Raw genomic sequence first — 18419 nt, forward strand, 5'->3', positions numbered from 1 at the left:
AGCAAGTGAGACCATGAAAAAAGGAGGCTGAGCATTTCTAGGTAGTTGTTTTGAATTCCTGGTACCACAGCCACAAGAAAGTGAGATGGGATTCTTCTTTAGAACACATTTCTGAGACATTTAAATACAAGATCAGCAACAACAACAAGATGGGTTATAACTCATCCTTACAGTTAATTTAGAGGGTAGGGGCCATACAAAAGTTTGCACAAATAGGGACATGGCTAAGTATATGGACAGGTGGATGCATTGTAATTGTTTACCAGGAGGCTAAAAATTAGGTTTAACACTCCCAACATATCGCCTGTCATCACTGGGCTTCAAAACGTCTCTGCAGACACCAATTGGTGACATCACAGAGACTATGTCCATGTTTTTACTGTCTATGGTTTGTTAGTGTGAGGCTTCAGCTTTAACTACTTAGCCCACATTACAGCTGTATTACCTGGCAACATGTCGCATAAGTGCAACACTCACCTCTCCTATCTGTCATTCAGGTATCCAGTCACATCCAGGTCCTAGCCCGACGGAAGGCTAGAGAGATCCAGGTGAAGCTGAAGGTACGCTACGTGAGTCAAACCTTTTCTTTCCTTTTCACATTCATTTATTACTTTTGAAGATTTTCATATTTTGCATTTTATTTTATGCAACCGGGGAATATGGACGAAAATTAGCCCTATGTCTAACTCAACTCAACTCAACTCAACTCAACTCAACTCAACTCAACTCAACTCAACTCAACTTTATTTATATAGCACCTTTCATACATGCAGCCCAAAGTGCTTCACAGAATAACAGAGAGACAGAAAACAACAGCAATGGTAAAATTATAAAAGGCATGATTATAATTAAAATACTTAAAAATAAGATAAAATAAAATCAACACAGTCAAATTAATAGAATAAGTAAGAGTGGAAAGAAAAGTTAAAAATAAGGTAGAGTTAAAAAGATCAGATGAACACAGGAAATAAATAGATAAATAAATAATTAAAATTTATAAATAAATAGATATTTTTTTATAAATAAGTGTTAAAGCAATGATTAATGATTGAAATAATAATACAAATAATAAAAATAATAATAATAATGCAGTCCAGGGCTAAAAATAAACTACTCCAAATTAAAAGCTAGATTAAAAAGGTAAGTCTTAAGTTTACTTTTAAAAACAACCAGAGAGCTCGCCGTTTTGATGTCCAGAGGCAGAGAGTTCCACAGCTTAGGGGCACAAAAACAGAAAGCTCTCTGTCTGTGTGAGACACATGAGGAACATACTCTGGCATATTTACATTGATGCAATGCTGAAATGTTCATTAATATGCACTGTCCCTTTGAATAAATAAATAAAATAAGAAAATAAGACTTCACAGGAAAAAATAGACTTGTTACACTATCTCTCTGTGTCTAAATCTTACAGCACAGGTTTTCTTGCCACTTTCGTTTTGAGAACATAGGTATAAAAAAAATCAGAAATTAATTAAAGGTATGATCATAATTACTAGTGTGTTTTTTTTTATTCATTTTATTTTAGATTTACTTGTGGAAGCTGTTTGGATTATAATCAGACCTTCGCGGCTGCATTTATAATTTTACTCCAGTTGTGAAGCAGCAGATGGAAGGAGAGCACATTATTTCCTCTGTATTATTCCCTGTTGTAATGAAGTTTCTGTTGTGTTAAAGGTATTTTAGCATCCATAGCCCCTGCGCTGCCATGTATTCACATTCCATTAACACAAAGGCACTAACAATTGGCTATTTTAATTGCACCATCTAATTGATGCTGGTTTTAAATTGGAAGCTGACACATTTCGATGAAATACGAACATATTTCATAAAGCCTGAGGCTTACTGTAGCGCACACGATTATGAACAAGATGAGCCAAACGCAATAGTCAGGAAATAAATTAATCCCTGCATTATTCCTTCCAGGTATTATATTTGATAAGTACCTTAATAAAAGTTTTCCTGTGCGGTTCACGGAGAGCTAACACATCCCTGTCCCCTCAGTACTTTCTCAGTTTACATTTCTCATCCACATACGCCCCCACACACGCAGGACTGTCCCTCACCTTGGATGACAGCCATGAGGGTTCAGCTGGCATGGCCCAGCATCGGTCACAGGGTTGGCCCCTGTGACAGACTCTTTTAAATACGTCTTTGGTGTAACTGAGCTCCCTGCCACATGTAGCCCCCCATATTTCAGCTATGCCCTTGTGTTAGCCAGTTCTGGGAAGAATGCACCCTGTGGCCTTGCCCATTAGGGCTGGGCGGCAAGTGCTTGTAGTCCTCTGTGGCCTGCAAACTGCTGAAGGAGTGGATTAAAAAACAAGAGCTGTATCGCTTTACAGGACAACACACAGAAGATAATTTTATATCTATCCAGCCAATTAGATTTGTAAAATTGCATAAGCAATTAGCAATTCTGATACAATTGCCATCGCATATCACCCTGTATCCTGACTTGACTTCCAGTTTGACCTCCAACAGAAGCTGCATGTCATCACCGGCCTGCTCCTGCCAAAGCAATAAACTTAACTCTTGACCCAAAGGTCCTTGACTGTAATATCAGCTTCTCCTCAGCTCTCCTCCTGGCATGGGTTCACCTATGATGCAAGCTTGCCTCAGCCCTTCACTTCCCATTTTAGGGCTCTGTTTACTGCTGATGTGGGGCGCAGACTTAAAAGGAGTCTGATGAGTTTCCTCCCTTTGCATGACTGTCTGTTTGTCTCACTCCGCCTCTGCACAGGACCAGGTTGCCAAAGACAAGGCCCTGCAGAGTATGGCCACCATGTCCTCAGCACAGATCATCTCGCCCACCGCTTTCCAGAACAAGATGGCTCTACAGGGCCTGTCAAGGCCGGCCTACCCCACGAGTGGTGGGGTGAGTCCCTCACCTGTGTTCCTTACACAATGAAAGTCTGATTAACAGGCTGAGCATTTCCAAAATGTCTGTGATAGACACACATGAAACCATATTACTACAACTTGTATTTACATCACATTTCTCTTCACTCAATGAAGAAATTCTTGCAATATTTTTAAAAACTTTAAAAGAAAAAAAAATGACAATAGATGAATTACAACCATGAAATGCAGTTTTGTTTACAGAGATGGTTGCATTTTTATAAAAGAATGCAGATCCATGGATGTTGGTAGCAATTACCTAGTGACTGTTAATGATCTTTTTGAATGTAAATATGATGTATTACCAACTTATTGATCATGCATGTGTTACATTTATGCACCAGAGGTTTGGACACATAGTTAAAGTTCATTAAAGGGGCATAAAAAGGCACATTATTGATCTTGTATGTGTATGAAAAATACATCAAACTATGGGGAAAGTCTCAAGTTTCGTTTTATAGATACAACACTATTCTGCTTTGTTTTTTATTCCCTTCTACAAAACGCTTTCACATGTGAGAGAGGGATGACGCTATGCAAAAAAAAAAAGCATTCTTTTATTTTTCCTCCAGTTTTGGCATGGAGCCCTTCCAGGACAGCCAGGCGGCCATGAAGAGTGAGTAACTGTCTTTACTTCCCTGCATCCATCAGTCGTTTCTCATGTGATCAGCTTAATAACCATCAGATAAATTTCAGTCAGGAACTGAATCTCAGAACAAATTAATACATATCAGAGCAATTATACAGCAAAGTCCTCAGCTGTCTGACTTTCAGCACACCGCTCTGCCCCCCTGCGTCTTTAGGGGTCAGACGGTCCAATTAGTACGTGAGGAGGGGTCATGAGGCCGAGACGGTGCATAACATGCCTCTCCCTCTCTTGCTTGTCTCCTCTCTGCAGCATTAAGCCCTTCTCCCAGCAGAGTTACGCCATGCAAGCGTCCGGCCCGACCCCCATAACAGGTGGGTGCCCCCCCCTCGCTGTGTTGACAGAGGGCTGTCATGCCAGCAAAGTGATGAGAATACCCAGCTCGTGATGAAGAGCTCAGAGAAATAGCTGCTATATCGTTGCATTTTCTTTTAATGTTTGTTCATTGTCACACTCAAACCACACATTTACGCACTCACTGGTTTCTCTCTGCAGGTTATGAAAGCACAGCGGGGCTGCAGATGTCTCCCGGTGCCCCCCCTTGGCAGGGGAGAAGTATTGCCAGTTCCAAATTGAGAATGCTGGAGTTCTCCGCCTTCCTGGAGCAACCTCAGGACCCAGAGACCGTAAGCAGACAAGTCAGGAGATTACTTTCCTTTTGTCTACTAAGAAATGAACTCACTGTTTAACTTCATTTATTCTTCATTTAGACAGGTTATACTCTTTACACGTTACTCAACAAAACAGCAGCAAGGAAATGAAACAAACAGAAGACTTAGAATACAGAGAAACATGGAAGGGAAATGATTAGGTTAAGAGCAAACCTTTATGAGAGGTGCATTACACCAAAATGTACTCCATCCACTGTGGTCAGTTTGTGTTTTTCTCACTGTTTCATTGATTATATTTGCACAAAACAGCTTAGTCATCTGCAAATGAAATACATACAATGTTTGAGTCTACTTCTGGCGACAAAAATCCAATGAAGAAATGTTTTTATTTTACTAACTGATCGATTTGCTAGGCTTATCACCCTTCATAGTTTGTCTGCTGTGTGTAATTAAATCATTATAAATGTAAATGAACTGTGAACTACTATGAAGTTAAGTCCTTTAATCCATAATACTTCAAACATGGTGTTTCTTGTGCCAGCATATGATAATGATTCACAATTAAAGAGCTATTCTGCAAAGACAAATGAGCTCACAGTTGTGAATGCTTCAGTGGAAAGAAAAAGGGTGGGAACACTGAACAGATCTGCTTCAATGCAACAGCAGGCCCGATGTGACAAATGCTACCAGCACCTGGCGTTATTGGCACTTTACCAAACTTGACACTTGTCAGTCTTTAGCCCCGTTCATCTCCTGATATGCACTCCTGTCTCTGCAGTTCAACAAGCACCTGTTTGTGCACATTGGCCAGTCCAACCCCAGCTACAGCGACCCCTACCTGGAGTCTGTGGACGTCCGACAGATCTACGACAAGTTCCCCGAGAAGAAAGGAGGCCTGAAGGAGCTGTTTGACAAAGGGCCGCCCAACGCCTTCTTTCTCGTCAAGTTCTGGGTAACACACTTCATACAGCTTAACCAATTTAGATCAGCCAGATCCCATTCTGTTAGTTTGTTTTACTTCATTTTGATTCTTATAAATCAACTCATTTCAATTCAAACGATCCAAATCTCAGTCACAAACTCTGAGTTATGTAAGGTAAGGTTATGTGAGTAATCCTTCCCAAGCGACAAAGGTACAGCAAACACTCTTGTTAATGTTTTGCAGCACCTGTTGGACGTTAAAGGCCTAGCACTGTTAACCAAAGCTTTAACATCGGAGTTAAAGGAACTTTAGAGCGAGTTGAAACTAGAATGAATGGAAAGTCATCGCTCCCATGACCTGATTGGTGGTTAGTGTGCCAGCAAAGAAGTCAGTGCTGCACTGCATGCATCAGGCGTGGGTGGACTTGTATGTGTCTGTGATGTGTGTGTGCGTGTATCTGTGTGTGTATTGTGTGTAACAGCAGCCTTGGGGAGAGTGGCAGGCCTGATCTTTCACGAGGGGAAATATGAACCCAGGCACCTGTTTCTGTGCCATTAGACTGAGTCCAACCCTGATGCCCCCCTCCTCATATACTTATTTTTAGATAAGCTCCCCAAAAACACACATACACACACAGACAGACGCACACACCCCCCAGTTCCCCATCACACACACACAAAGAGATGAAAGAATAAAGCATGATGACAAACGCTGAGGAACAAAGAGATAAAGAAGAGTGAGTGATATAAGTGAAAAAAGTGTATATATGTTGAAGTCTACAACCTGAAAATTGTGTGTAAAGATTTAGGAAAAGGGAGACAGAGATCAAAGCGGGTGAAATAAAACACGCCTACTCTGATGTGGCCACCTTGATTTCCCCCTGACAAGACCTTTGGTATTTAGATCTTGTACAACATGTACATACTTAAAATCCCACCCTCTTTATCTCAGGCACCTCCCGCTACATTTACAGCACATACACTCTGAGCAGCGTGTAATAATCTACGGTATTTCATTCAATAGTTATATTAATCTGTGTTATGTTTTTTTTAGAGAGTACATTTGGGAGGAAAAAAACTGTAGTTCCTGCACAGACATGAAAAAGAAAAAAAATGTAGAAAAAGCAAGTTTGCATTCAGTTTTCCTCATTATTACTATTACTGTATCACTCAGCTCAACTCATCTTTATTTATAGAGCACCTTTCATACATTCAAGGAGACAGAAAGACCAAAAATAGCAGCAATAGGTAAAATGATAAAAGACAAAAACAAGATAGAGGACAGTAATATAAAATACTTAAAAATAAAATAAAATCATTACAATAAAATCATTAAAATAAGATCAGATACATACCAGAGAAGTAAAATAAAACAAAATAAGATAGAAAGAAATATATATGAAAAATTTAAAAAAATGTAAGAATAATGATAATTCTAAAACTGTTGTAATAACAGTGATAAGGGCAGTAATGCAGTCCAGAGTAAAAAAAAAAAATACTCCAAGTTAAAAGCCAGATGAAGTTAAGCCTTTAGAGCTTGTCATTTCAATGTCCAGAGGCAGAGAGTTCCATAATTTAGGGGCATAAAAACAGAAAGCTCTCTAGCTCTCATTGTGAGAGGCACATGAGGAACATTTAAATAGCCTTATTTGGGTCTAGTTCCTTTGAAAAAGTGAGCAAGCAGTGTGCATGCATGGACCAATAGCCAGCTAGTTCTCTGAGGACGTGCACGATCCTGATAGCAGCTAGCACCAGGAGGCCTGCCGCCGGATACTCTGAGTCACAGCCAGCCTGAGTATAGAACAGCCAGGAACGGTAGGACAGTCGGGCCGTCGCTCAGTGATCGAACTGGAACATGAAATGACACATATTATACTGAAAGACTGTTCTCACAACACTGTGTCACAAGTTATAAAATAAATCATAATTGCAGTACATGAAATAAATCTATTTAAAATGTAGCTCATCCGGATACTTTAGACTCTTTCAGTAACGTTTGTTTGTTAACAAATGAACATGGGAAGCTTTCATTTAAGAGGGTTAAAGAATGAGGGGATGACAAAAAAAATTACAATAAAGAGCAAGCTAATGAATGCAAGACAACAGCAAGAACCTCCCCCATTTATTTATTTAATTCATTATAGAGTGAGAATGATAGCCTTTCAATGACTTATATTTCATAGATTATTATACCTTTCATTAATAGTGGGTGGGGCAGATTTTAGACATTTCCTTGTGGCAGCTCTTTCACTCTCTGTCAGAAGGATTTGTGCCAGTTTTTTCCAATCATTTATATTCCACTTGTCAAATAAAATGTCACCCATATAGACTTTTTTTGCATCTAACACATACTTTTTTTTTTACCTCTTCTATGTACTGGTGGTTATCTGCATCATCTTGAACTTTGCTGAGCATCAATAAACTCACCTCTTTCAGATATATAAAGGATGTCTTCTGATTCAGAGTCATGACACTTTTGGAGGTTGACTGAGGTTAGGCATTTCTGTCATGTTCTACAGTAACGTTCCTGTCCAATACCAAAGAGAAGGTTGTTTTTTTAGCACATTAATAATGGCATACAAGGTGACACAAACACACACACACAAACAAACGCACACACACAAAACTCAGGAATGCTTTTGCTACTCTGGTAAAAAAAACTCTGAGTTTGGATGCTTGCAGTGGAGAAGCACACTCAGTAAATAATGACTTCAAACCACCCGCCTCACCGTGCGGCGGCTGTCACACTGATCCACTTTGTCATAAATGTGTTGCACAGAGGCCACTTGGACTTGAAAGCAGATTTATAATATAGCTTTGAGTGTTGTGCATCTGAGAGCCAAAGACTGTGAATGTCAAGTTCAAAGCGCCGCCACTGAAACCAAAGCCAACGCATGTATGTATGACATTACCCCTCTCACATGTTTGACTGCCACATTATTTATTGTGGAGAGATAAAAGACACTGGTGAGTGACACCATTTTGGAAGTGGTCTTCTCTGGTCCTTGGGAAGAGCAGCTGGTCAGCATGGCATTTGATTCATAGGGTGAGGGGGGAAAGGAGGGGTAAGTCTCCTTGCTGTAAATCATGAAGAAAAATAAAGCTAGACAGCAATAAAGAGCAGGAGGTAGAAATAGAGACACCGGCCGTGTGAACAAGAGTTAGAGATGGCAGAAGATGGTGGGTGGCAAGTAACCAACAAATCATCGGGGGAAATATTATACTGTCTCGATTCATGTCGGAGCTCAGTGGAGTCAACGGTTATGACATGTGCAAGTCCCCGCTGGAGGAGAACAAGCTCATAATACTGTCCCCTCTTGGTTCGTTCATCTTGTCGTATCCCGAGGGGGTCCTCCAGTTCTCAAGGCATCCATGACAAAACACAGAAATCCTACAAAACAGCTGCAAACCAAAAACAAGAAAAGATGCTCCTGGTGGTGAAAGAAGCAAAATGAAATCCTCAACACGTTTAAAAAACACAATAACTGTATTTACGCCATCATGAAGGACCAGAAGAGCCGAGATGATGTTGCAGGTCATGACTCGGGGGTGTGCTGAGGCGCAGGTTGGCATGGTGACGGTGACAGGCAGCAGGCCATCCTCCAAAGCTATGGCACTCTAGATTGAATTTCCAGCAAACCTCCATGTCGGCCTCTGGCTGCCCTGCCCCTCTCCCCACCTTCCTCCTCGGCCCTAGGCGCCCGTGGCCCCGTCCTAACGGATTGTCTCACGCCTTTGAAGTGCAGAGGGAATCTGATTTGAGCCGCCTCTGCTAAATTGTTACACAGCCAGCCTGCCCACCCTGATCTAATCAGCCAATTGCATGCTGCTGATTGTAATTGGATGAATTCCCTCGCAGGCTGTTAGGGAAGCAGGGAATGGCGGTTCGAGGAGGGTCACTAGGCCCCAGGGATGAAGACAAATAGAGGAATTACATGAGCCAGGGATGAAGATGAAGGGGGTGATGAAGAGATGAGAGGAGGCTGAGCAGTGTCTCAATGGCCCATTAGGAGACAAGAGGCTGACAGGGGAAAAGGTAAAACAGCCGAGCTGTCTGACTGACGAGCCGGCACCTCAGTCTGATCCAAAATCTAATTACACCTGGCTCAGTTGAACCAGTCAAAGGATCAGAGACAGGTGAACCTGCAAGAATATAACGAAACTTGATGCTGTTTCCTCTTTGAATTAAACTTATGAAGCCACATTTTTATAACAGGAAGTAGTTACAATGTTTTACTAGTTTCAGCTGTGGCAGGTGGTAGAAAAAAATTTGTTTCTCTTAGTTAAAAATCATTAAAAATCTAAACAGTAAAACTTGCTTTAGTTTCAACTATTCATTATAATCACATGGTGGCTATTTTTCATCACTTACATGCTGAGTAAGTGAAGTTTTGATGCCACTATGATGTTATATTTATGTGTTTCTGGTTCTAAGTTGTATATATGAAAATAAATGTATTATTATGCCTCTTAGTCTTAGAAAAGCTGTAGAGATATTGTTTGGTGAATCTACTGAGGACATTTGACCCTATTTGAAATTCAAGCAACATTTGTTTAATCATTAAGCTACAGCTAATAATAGTCCGCAACTGCTTCCTAGATAAGATTGCTATCTTCACACTTGCAATTTTTGGTATACCCAGTCATTCATGTAACCCTGCAAAAATATTATTAGCTTTCAGAAACTTCATAGCTTGCAATAATATTATGTTGTGCCTAGCTAAATGCTTGTTTTTGCAATAATCTTACTGGAGCTAACTAACTATCCTATTTGTTTTTGTAACTTGAACATGACCAGACGTCCCTCTTGGTTTCCACTGTTGAAAGTATTTTCATTGCCAATGAGAAGTGGAGTAATTATTAATAAAAACAACCCTTCAGATATCTTTAATTGATCTTATAGCCTCAAACACAACAGTGTGATATTATAACAACAGCTACTTCCAAACTTGAGCATGACATCAAATGGAAGTAGCTGTTGTGTGAAGATGCTCAGATGAAAAAATTGTAAACAAACATAGGCTCCCAACAATTTTCAAAGACATCAGTCCTCTTAAAGTTGAAGGTAACACAACATTCTACTTCCATGAATTATACAGGAGGACTTTCCGGATGAACTCATAATAGAAAGATCAAAATGTTCTTCTCCATAATCGTCTTCCATTCAAAACACACATACACACACACACACACACACACACACACACACACACACACACACACACACACACACACACACACACACACACACACACACACACACACACACACACACACACACACACACACAGTGATACACAGCATCTTGGGAATCTCAGGGCTGGATTTGACAGTGTTATACAGGGTTAACAAAGATCGGACCATTGGATTCCTCCTGGCTTTGCAGAGAATCACTCTGAAGCTTTGTTGAGCCGTAACACTCTTGGTGATGTCTTTGTCAGACTGACACATATTCTTTGAGATCCATATCTGTGAGCAGAACTTGATATTTTGTCATAGATTATGGAGCTGGTTCTGTATATCCTCTAGATTTTGGATGATCAGTGTGAACAGTATAGTGTGTACTGAAGCACACATGTGTCTGATTAAATGGGGCAGACAATCCTCCTTCATGTTTACACAGTACCAGGCTGGATTCATGGTTTCTTTCAGATCAGACTGATAGATGTGTGTATTGATCTCTAACATATTTTCTGTGTCTTATCTCTAGGCGGACCTCAGTATTAACTTGCAGGATGACAGCAGCTTCTTCTACGGCGTCTCCAGTCAATATGAGAGCTCTGAGAACATGATTATCACCTCATCCACCAAAGTCTGCTCCTTTGGAAAGCAGGTGGTAGAGAAAGTAGAGGTAAGACATGGATGGATACGTGGGGTTAAAGCTCCTGTGAGGAGTTTTTAACTGGTTATGAAATGGACTGAAATTAACTGTGATGCTTTTTTATGACCTTCAAAAGCAATTGAGACCATTAGCATGAGGACTGACAAAGTTTATATTGTAATTTTTAATGCCTGTAAGCGCTGTGAGAGGAGTTGGTGTTCCACGATGCAATTACAGTGCATGGAAGAAAATCCCCTTTATACTTTCTCCACAGCATGCCACCCTGCATTGATGCAGTCATTTGAGGTAAAGAAGCCCAACAGGTTACTGTGTATACATAAACATACTTTCAGAATTAGACTTTTTTGATCGATTAGAGGAAATATTCCAATCATATGAGATGCTTGATTTCTGATTTTGACGTGCAATAAGCCAAAATCAGCATTTCAATTTTCTGTTACCTTTTCATGTCCAACTGCTTTCAGTATTTATATTTTTGATTGTAAAAATAACATTTTAACTTATCAACATGAACAACATTTTTTTTTATAAACATATGTTTTATTGATTAACACATTTTTTAAGGGTATTTACAGAATGTATCAAAAATGTACAGAAAACACATAACACCCCCCCCCCCCCCCCATATTGGCAGAATATTACATATATAAAACACATACAGAAACTGTAAAAATAAATAAGTAGGAGTAACGCTTAAATTGTACATTTTCAGAAAGTTCTAGACAAAACCTTCAAATGAAATAAAATGTCATTAAAAATAGTAATAATGATAATCACATCACAGTTCCTGCACTTCCTCAATGTCAACACTTTTTATGAAATTTAAAAATGTCTCCCAGATATCAATAAACTCAGAAGCCTTCTTCCTTACAACATAAGTAAGTTTTTCAAGAGCTAGACCTGCTGTTAATTAACAACATTTTTAAATTTCCACTCTTATTTTTAATCTCTCCAACTATTTCTCATAATTTCTAACAATTTATTCTGAATTAATCTCATCCTTGAGGTATGAATTTGTACTGATTACAGGAGGGGCATATTCCCATTTTAAGCCATTCTGGAAACATATATAAACACAGCATATTCTACAGCCTTCTCTATTATGAAAGGTATAATGACCAGGCTGATAATAATGCAAAATGTGTGTTTTCCTTTGCTTCTAAATGCAGAAAAAAACAATCATGTTAGTTTCAGTGTTCCAATAAATCCAGTGTTTTAGAAGTAGGGTTCCTACAGCTTTCAGCCATTAACAATATACACTTTGTGGTCAGAGTGTAAGAAGCTTGCATCACTGATTGCCTGGTAAATGTGTGATATTTCCACATTGAGAGGTCGTGACCACGTCAAAAAACCACTATTATCACTCTGAGGAGTGAGTAACTGCTGCTGGTAGGGAGAGATTCCAGTCAGTTACCACTGATCTGTGGTCAGGAAACTGACGTGATCTTCAAATCTCCCCAGCATGACTAACTGTTATGCTTCCCGTTAACTGGACACAATAGTGGCCCTGCCCTCAACTGCTGCTGATGGATTGTACAATAAATGCATACACACACACTCCAAGGTAGAGCCATCTGCCTCAGTGTGCAACATGATATTTAATGGCTACACGATTAGATTATGGTTGTCACAAGAAATATGTTTATTGTGCTTTTTTGGCATGCCATACGCTGCATTAGGTTTATTATATTACACAAATTACAGCCTATATTGGATATGTTCATATCTAATGTATTTAATCCAATTTCAGTGGAATATGCATCCCAATTTTTTAACAGTAGATTTCACATTTTCTCCTGTAATGTGTTTTAAATTCTCTTTACATGTGATCTATGTCCTCATATATTGGACTGCATGTCTTATTGCTTATTGTGTATGTTTTCCCAGACGGAGTACGCACGTTTTGAGAATGGGCGCTACGTGTTTCGAATCCACCGCTCCCCATTATGTGAATACATGATCAACTTCATCCACAAGCTGAAACACCTGCCGGAGAAGTACATGATGAACAGTGTACTGGAGAACTTTACTATCCTACAGGTACACACAGGAAAACAAATACAGACGTGTGTTTGCTGGTGCTTTAGTGTTTTTGAATGCTTGTTGCTACTCTGCTGTTGTAAGTTCAGTTTCAAGGGTATCCTGTTAAATATTAAAAATGTATTAAGATAGTTTGTGAAATACATTTAATCTCCTTCTTGCTGAGATCTACAGCTCAAACCACTCTCATACATTTAAGCTTCCTTTGAAGTTGCAGCAAGCCAAAGTTTTGCTTTACTTGCTTGCTTAAATGCTCAAAATCAAGGGAAATGCGAGCCTTGTCCTGTCTACAGAGATGGATATTTTTTCACACCTCTACTAAACAGTGGGTTAACTCAGGAGTACTACATTAGCCCTCCATATTCTAGAAACAGTTATACTGCATTAGAAATGCTTTTAGGCAGATTTATGAACCATTGTTAAGAACCAGGCTAGCTGTTTTTGTGCTTATCTCATAGACTGTATAAAATATGGATGCAGTATCCGTGACGTCACCCATCTGTTTCTGAAGCGCTGTTTAGAGGCCAATCGGCGGCGGCAGCCATATTGCTGCTGTCGAGCGATTGTGGCGTAAAGAGGCGGGCTTTGAGCCTCCTAGCCAACAGCTACAGTGTTCCCGCCTGTCAATCAAGTCAGCTGTGTCTCTCATTGGAAGACTCATAATCTTAATATCTTCAAAATTGCCACGTTAGAAAAAAATTCACCCCCCTCACAGTGTGTGCCGACCCAGAAATTAGCTATTCAGACTACACTCGTCTTTTGTACCAGGCTGTAAACATGTTTATTTCTGCTGTAAAGATCGTCTTTTTTGAATTGGTGTGTATGTGGTTTCCAGTACTTCCGGAGCCAGCCTCAAGTGGATCCTTGATGAAATGCAGTTTTTAGAACTTCTGCATTGGACTCATATTTTTAGACCGGAGGTTGCCGCCTGGTTTATCCTTAGTTAGCTAACCTGCTGGTAGCTTCAAATTTAGCACACTATTCAAGAATGGTCTCAAGTTTTTTTTTACCTTACCAGAACATTATTGTTACCAGATGTAAAACCATTGTTCTTCAGGCTATAAAGAAGTATGAATGGAAAACATGTAATCCCATTCACTGTTAGCGGACAACATTAGCTCTGTTTCCATGGATTCTCAGAAAATGTTGCTTGTGGCGAAGGTAGATAAAAAGCTTATTCTGACTTAAATTAATTTGGATATGAATCATTGTCTGCAACACCTTCATGAACTCACTGTCCCTCATCATTCATGTAGTTCCTTTCATACCACAGAGAGATGATAAGAAAACACAGGGCCACACAGACCTTCAGTAGACTTAAGTGTGAATATATTTTTTTCAATCTCAAAGTGCTTTTTGCAGGCATCACACTGTCGTAAAAGGGTGTGAAACAGGAGAAAAAGCTGCTTGGTGTCTGAATGAATAAGGTGGTGCTGTAATAGTTCCTCTGGGTATCTGTGACAGACCATTAACAGCTGGCAGCAATCTTTCCCTGCCTATGAAAAGCAATTTGTACAGTTTCTTACAGAGTTGAAACATTTTGTCCATTCCACTGCAAGCCGTACTTTTCTGAATGAGCCCATGTGCTCCTCAGAGAGGGAAGTGAATAGAGTGGAGTGTGTCGCCATGGTAACAAAGTGGTCCTCAACACCAGGGTTCAAAGACATCGGTGTCCCTTCCACTGGCGGCTGCATTCCTACTCCGCCAAGGGACAATGACCATATTGAGCCCACACTGACGACTACATGGCAGCATGTCATTAGGTTTCTCAATGGGCTGATTTAGCTCATATTAGCCATGAACAGCTCATTAACAGATGTCCACACACACACAGACAGACATGCACACACACACATAGACAACAGACACATGCACCCACAGATTCCACAATGTGCGGCTGAGCACAATGGATCGATAGGCCTCATGTAACAAGTGCTGTGTCCGGTGCATAATGAAGTGGTGAAGTTGTGTGCTTGTTTATGTCCACACTCATTGTCCTGTGTTTGCATTTACACATTTTAATACAACAAATTACAGAGCATTTAAACCACAAGTGTACTACATTGTTAAATATTCACTTTACGTAAGTGTGTTGTATGAGGTCATGTTTAAGTGGACCTGACATTTCTATTCACTTTTTCAGTTTTCTATCTATTTATTGTAGTATTGTCATGTTGGCATATAGTAACTTTCAAAGAAGGATCTTGCAAATAGAGGAAGATCTTGCTGTAAGAGGACTGAAGTTAATTTAAAGCTCCTCTGCAGAGTTTTTAGTTGGTCATGAAACAAGCTTAAATTGATATTTATGCCTCTTTATGACCTACAAAAACAAACAACACCATAATCAACAAGACTAACATCAATCAATCAATCAATCAATCAATCAATCAATCAAGCTTTATTTATATAGCACCTTTCATACAAATCAAATGCAACCCAAAGTGCTTTACAGCGATTAAAAAACAGGAAAGAAGCAAAAATAAAACAATGGCAAGACATTAGGGGAAGATAATAATAATAATAATAATAATAATAATAATAATAATAATAATAATAATAATAATAATAATAATAATAATAAATGTATTAAAATAACATAAATATAATACAATAGACTCATGGACACCAAAAATAAAATGTGTGTACCTAGAATAACTTAGAGCATCAAAATTAAGAATACAAATAGTTAAAATAAATGTCAATGTCGTCATTTTTCAAAAATGGTTCCAGCTTTATACTTAATCTTTTTCCACAGCAAATATTCTCGATTAAGGATTAATGTAACTGATTAAATGGAGCAAGGTGAGTTTTTTTGCAAAGTCATCAAAGAGAAAAGATATATTGCTTCGTCCACAGAGGGCGCCAAAATCAACACCAACCGAAAGTTCCTTACAGGTGCTTTAATGCAATAATTTCACTGGTGTTAGTTTTTACACTTAACTACAATTCTAAGGGATTTCTGAAAATGTGTGAAGCCAGGATTCTTCTTTTAGATGCAAAAAAATGCTACACAATATTAGATAAATACTACATTATATCAAGAGTTTTCATTGATATCTGTAGTCTTTTTTCTTTTGTCATTCAACTTTTTATTGCATTTTTTTCAGTACTCTGTTCACCCCAAGTTGACAAATTATTTATAAGTTATACAAAAACAACAAAAAGAAAATAGAAAAAAACCCATATAATAATGATAGTAAAAAAAAATAAATAAATAAAAAAATAAAGATAATAATAAAATAGCATTCCTAATTTTCTTGGTGATGTTTAGAGGTTAACATATATAGTATTTCATGTCACAATATTACATTTCATAATCATACATGATGTTCATCAGACATAGAGGACCAATTATTTGGACATCGGATACCATAGTCACCTTCTCCAATCATTTCCAGATAAGGACCCCATATTGATCTGAATACTTTAGTGTCATTATTGATTCTGTAGATAAGCTGTTCAAATATATCTGTAGAGTCTTATGGTTATTGTTTGACCCTCCTACTCTGCAAATTTCCCTGGAAACCATAGACTTGTTAATTCCCCCTATTTAAACACATGGTTTTCTTGTCTTTTTCCCCTCACAGCATAATTGAACATTACCTCCTGTGTTTGTCCACAGGTGGTGACTAACAGGGACACACTGGAGACCCTACTGTGCATAGCATACGTCTTCGAGGTGTCCAACAGTGAGCACGGTGCACAGCATCATATTTACAGGCTAGTCAAAGACTGACACAGTTGGAACTTACCTGTTTTTAGACCCATTGTAGCACCTCAGTGAACAACTACAGTAAACAATGGACTACTTCCTCCCCAAGCTTAAAGCTGAAACCATACGAGTCGATCAGGAGCCCAGATAAACACTGGCTTTGTTAGCGCACCCAGGAACACTACTACTGCTGAGGAAGAGGAGGATTTGGGATTACAGAAGCTGAAACAGGCTTTGTGTGAAAAGTGGCAAAAAAAAGAGGACCATGATACGCTGTGGTCTCTATACCAAAGGAGCCAAACCAGACCTGCATGAGAAAGTTGTTGAAAGTTGGTGGTGTTTTTCATCTCATTTTACTTGTGCTTGTTTTTGATTTAAATTCTTATACACACATGCATGTGCAGGGGATGTTTGCTACAGAGGAGTTTGGCTGCCTCAGGATGCCCCCTAGTGACTTCAGAATAAATAACAACTGGGAAATCTAAAACAAGTAGACAGAGAATCCCTGCTTTGCACATCCAGAAAAATATCACTGTTTTTGGTGCCATTCTTTGTGTTATTTGAGAATTTGAGAAATGATGTACAGTGTCAGATACACCTCCTCTAAACAGATTTATAAAGAAAAGAGGCTAAATGATTTAAAGAGTTATTGTATTCACTTTGTTTGATGTTTAATGTTAAATGTTTCTTGTATTGTCTTAATGTTTCTGATTGAAATGATCTGACTACATCAAAAGGCACATATAACACTGCTAACTTGAACCAGATTTAGACCTGTAAGCTGATGACAGAGGTTGTCTGTAACTGAAACTTGCCCTGAAGTGTCAGATGAAAATACAAGTGTTTCTTACAAAGCTCCTCTGTTGCTGAGTTTGTTTCAATCTGTGAAAGATGTCATAAATAACTGCAAAATATGATGCACTAGTACCGTAATTTACATTATCTGCTGTTTTTTTTCAATGTAAGTCATTTTATTATCATTGATATGTATAGTAAATTATAAATTGAGAACAGACTACATTTTATAGAGGACTTTAACCCATTGTTTCAAAGAAGAAATCATACTACAGCAGGTTTTTGGTATTCTGTTTCTTCACGGAGTATGCAAAGGTAAGTGTATTTTGTTTTAATGGGAATTTTTGAATGCTTCACTTTTTATATTGTAGACAGTGAAAATGAAGAGGCTGCTTGCAGGTGAAAAAAAAAAATGTAAAGCCAATTACAGATGCTGGTGGCTGAGCTACAGGATAACAACAGAACTCACAGGTACGTTTTTAAGAGATGCAAAGTTATTTTCTATAGTGATGGGAAAAAAACAAGGAATTTGTGAGTTCAAAAGCCATTTTCAGTCTTAACAAATGTTAAAAATATCAATGAAATGTACAGTGATTTTAAAATGAAGGTACAATAGCAAGGCTTCACATTTGACTGGCTGGTTCAAGCCAAAAAATGTCTGATTGATGTAGAACAATTTTTACCATTAGATAAATGCTTTTGGGAGACAGTTAATCTAATCACCGTTCATTTAACATTTGTAATCACACTCAGCTCTCTGTGTAGTATGTGTTGAGAAGTTACTGTAGGGGAAATATGTAGCTAGAGACCTCTGCCACCTGGTGGTCATAACTACTCATTACACCCTTACTGGAGGCCACCACATGTGACTGCCAGTATAATCCCATATAATCCATCAGTGTTCCAAACCAAAAAACACGTTTTGGTGTGAAACCCTCACTTAAAGCCTCC

At 38.8% G+C, this 18419-nt stretch overlaps 1 protein-coding gene across 1 annotated transcript in view; it reads left to right on the forward strand.

The window, feature by feature from the left end:
* LOC117814049 (transcriptional enhancer factor TEF-3-like) overlaps nucleotides 1–17587 on the forward strand; it is a 44485-nt gene extending 26898 nt beyond the window's left edge. Inside the window, exons 4-12 of the mRNA XM_034685160.1 lie at nucleotides 498–560; nucleotides 2744–2878; nucleotides 3474–3517; nucleotides 3800–3861; nucleotides 4043–4185; nucleotides 4937–5110; nucleotides 10790–10930; nucleotides 12809–12961; nucleotides 16584–17587. Coding sequence (XP_034541051.1) covers nucleotides 498–560; nucleotides 2744–2878; nucleotides 3474–3517; nucleotides 3800–3861; nucleotides 4043–4185; nucleotides 4937–5110; nucleotides 10790–10930; nucleotides 12809–12961; nucleotides 16584–16697 — 1029 coding nt within the window. The 3' untranslated portion in view covers nucleotides 16698–17587. The remainder of the gene's footprint in view (nucleotides 1–497; nucleotides 561–2743; nucleotides 2879–3473; nucleotides 3518–3799; nucleotides 3862–4042; nucleotides 4186–4936; nucleotides 5111–10789; nucleotides 10931–12808; nucleotides 12962–16583) is intronic.
* Nucleotides 17588–18419: the final 832 nt, after the last annotated feature.

Source organism: Notolabrus celidotus, chromosome 6, assembly GCF_009762535.1.
Source record: "Notolabrus celidotus isolate fNotCel1 chromosome 6, fNotCel1.pri, whole genome shotgun sequence".
NCBI classification, from domain to species: domain Eukaryota; kingdom Metazoa; phylum Chordata; class Actinopteri; order Labriformes; family Labridae; genus Notolabrus; species Notolabrus celidotus.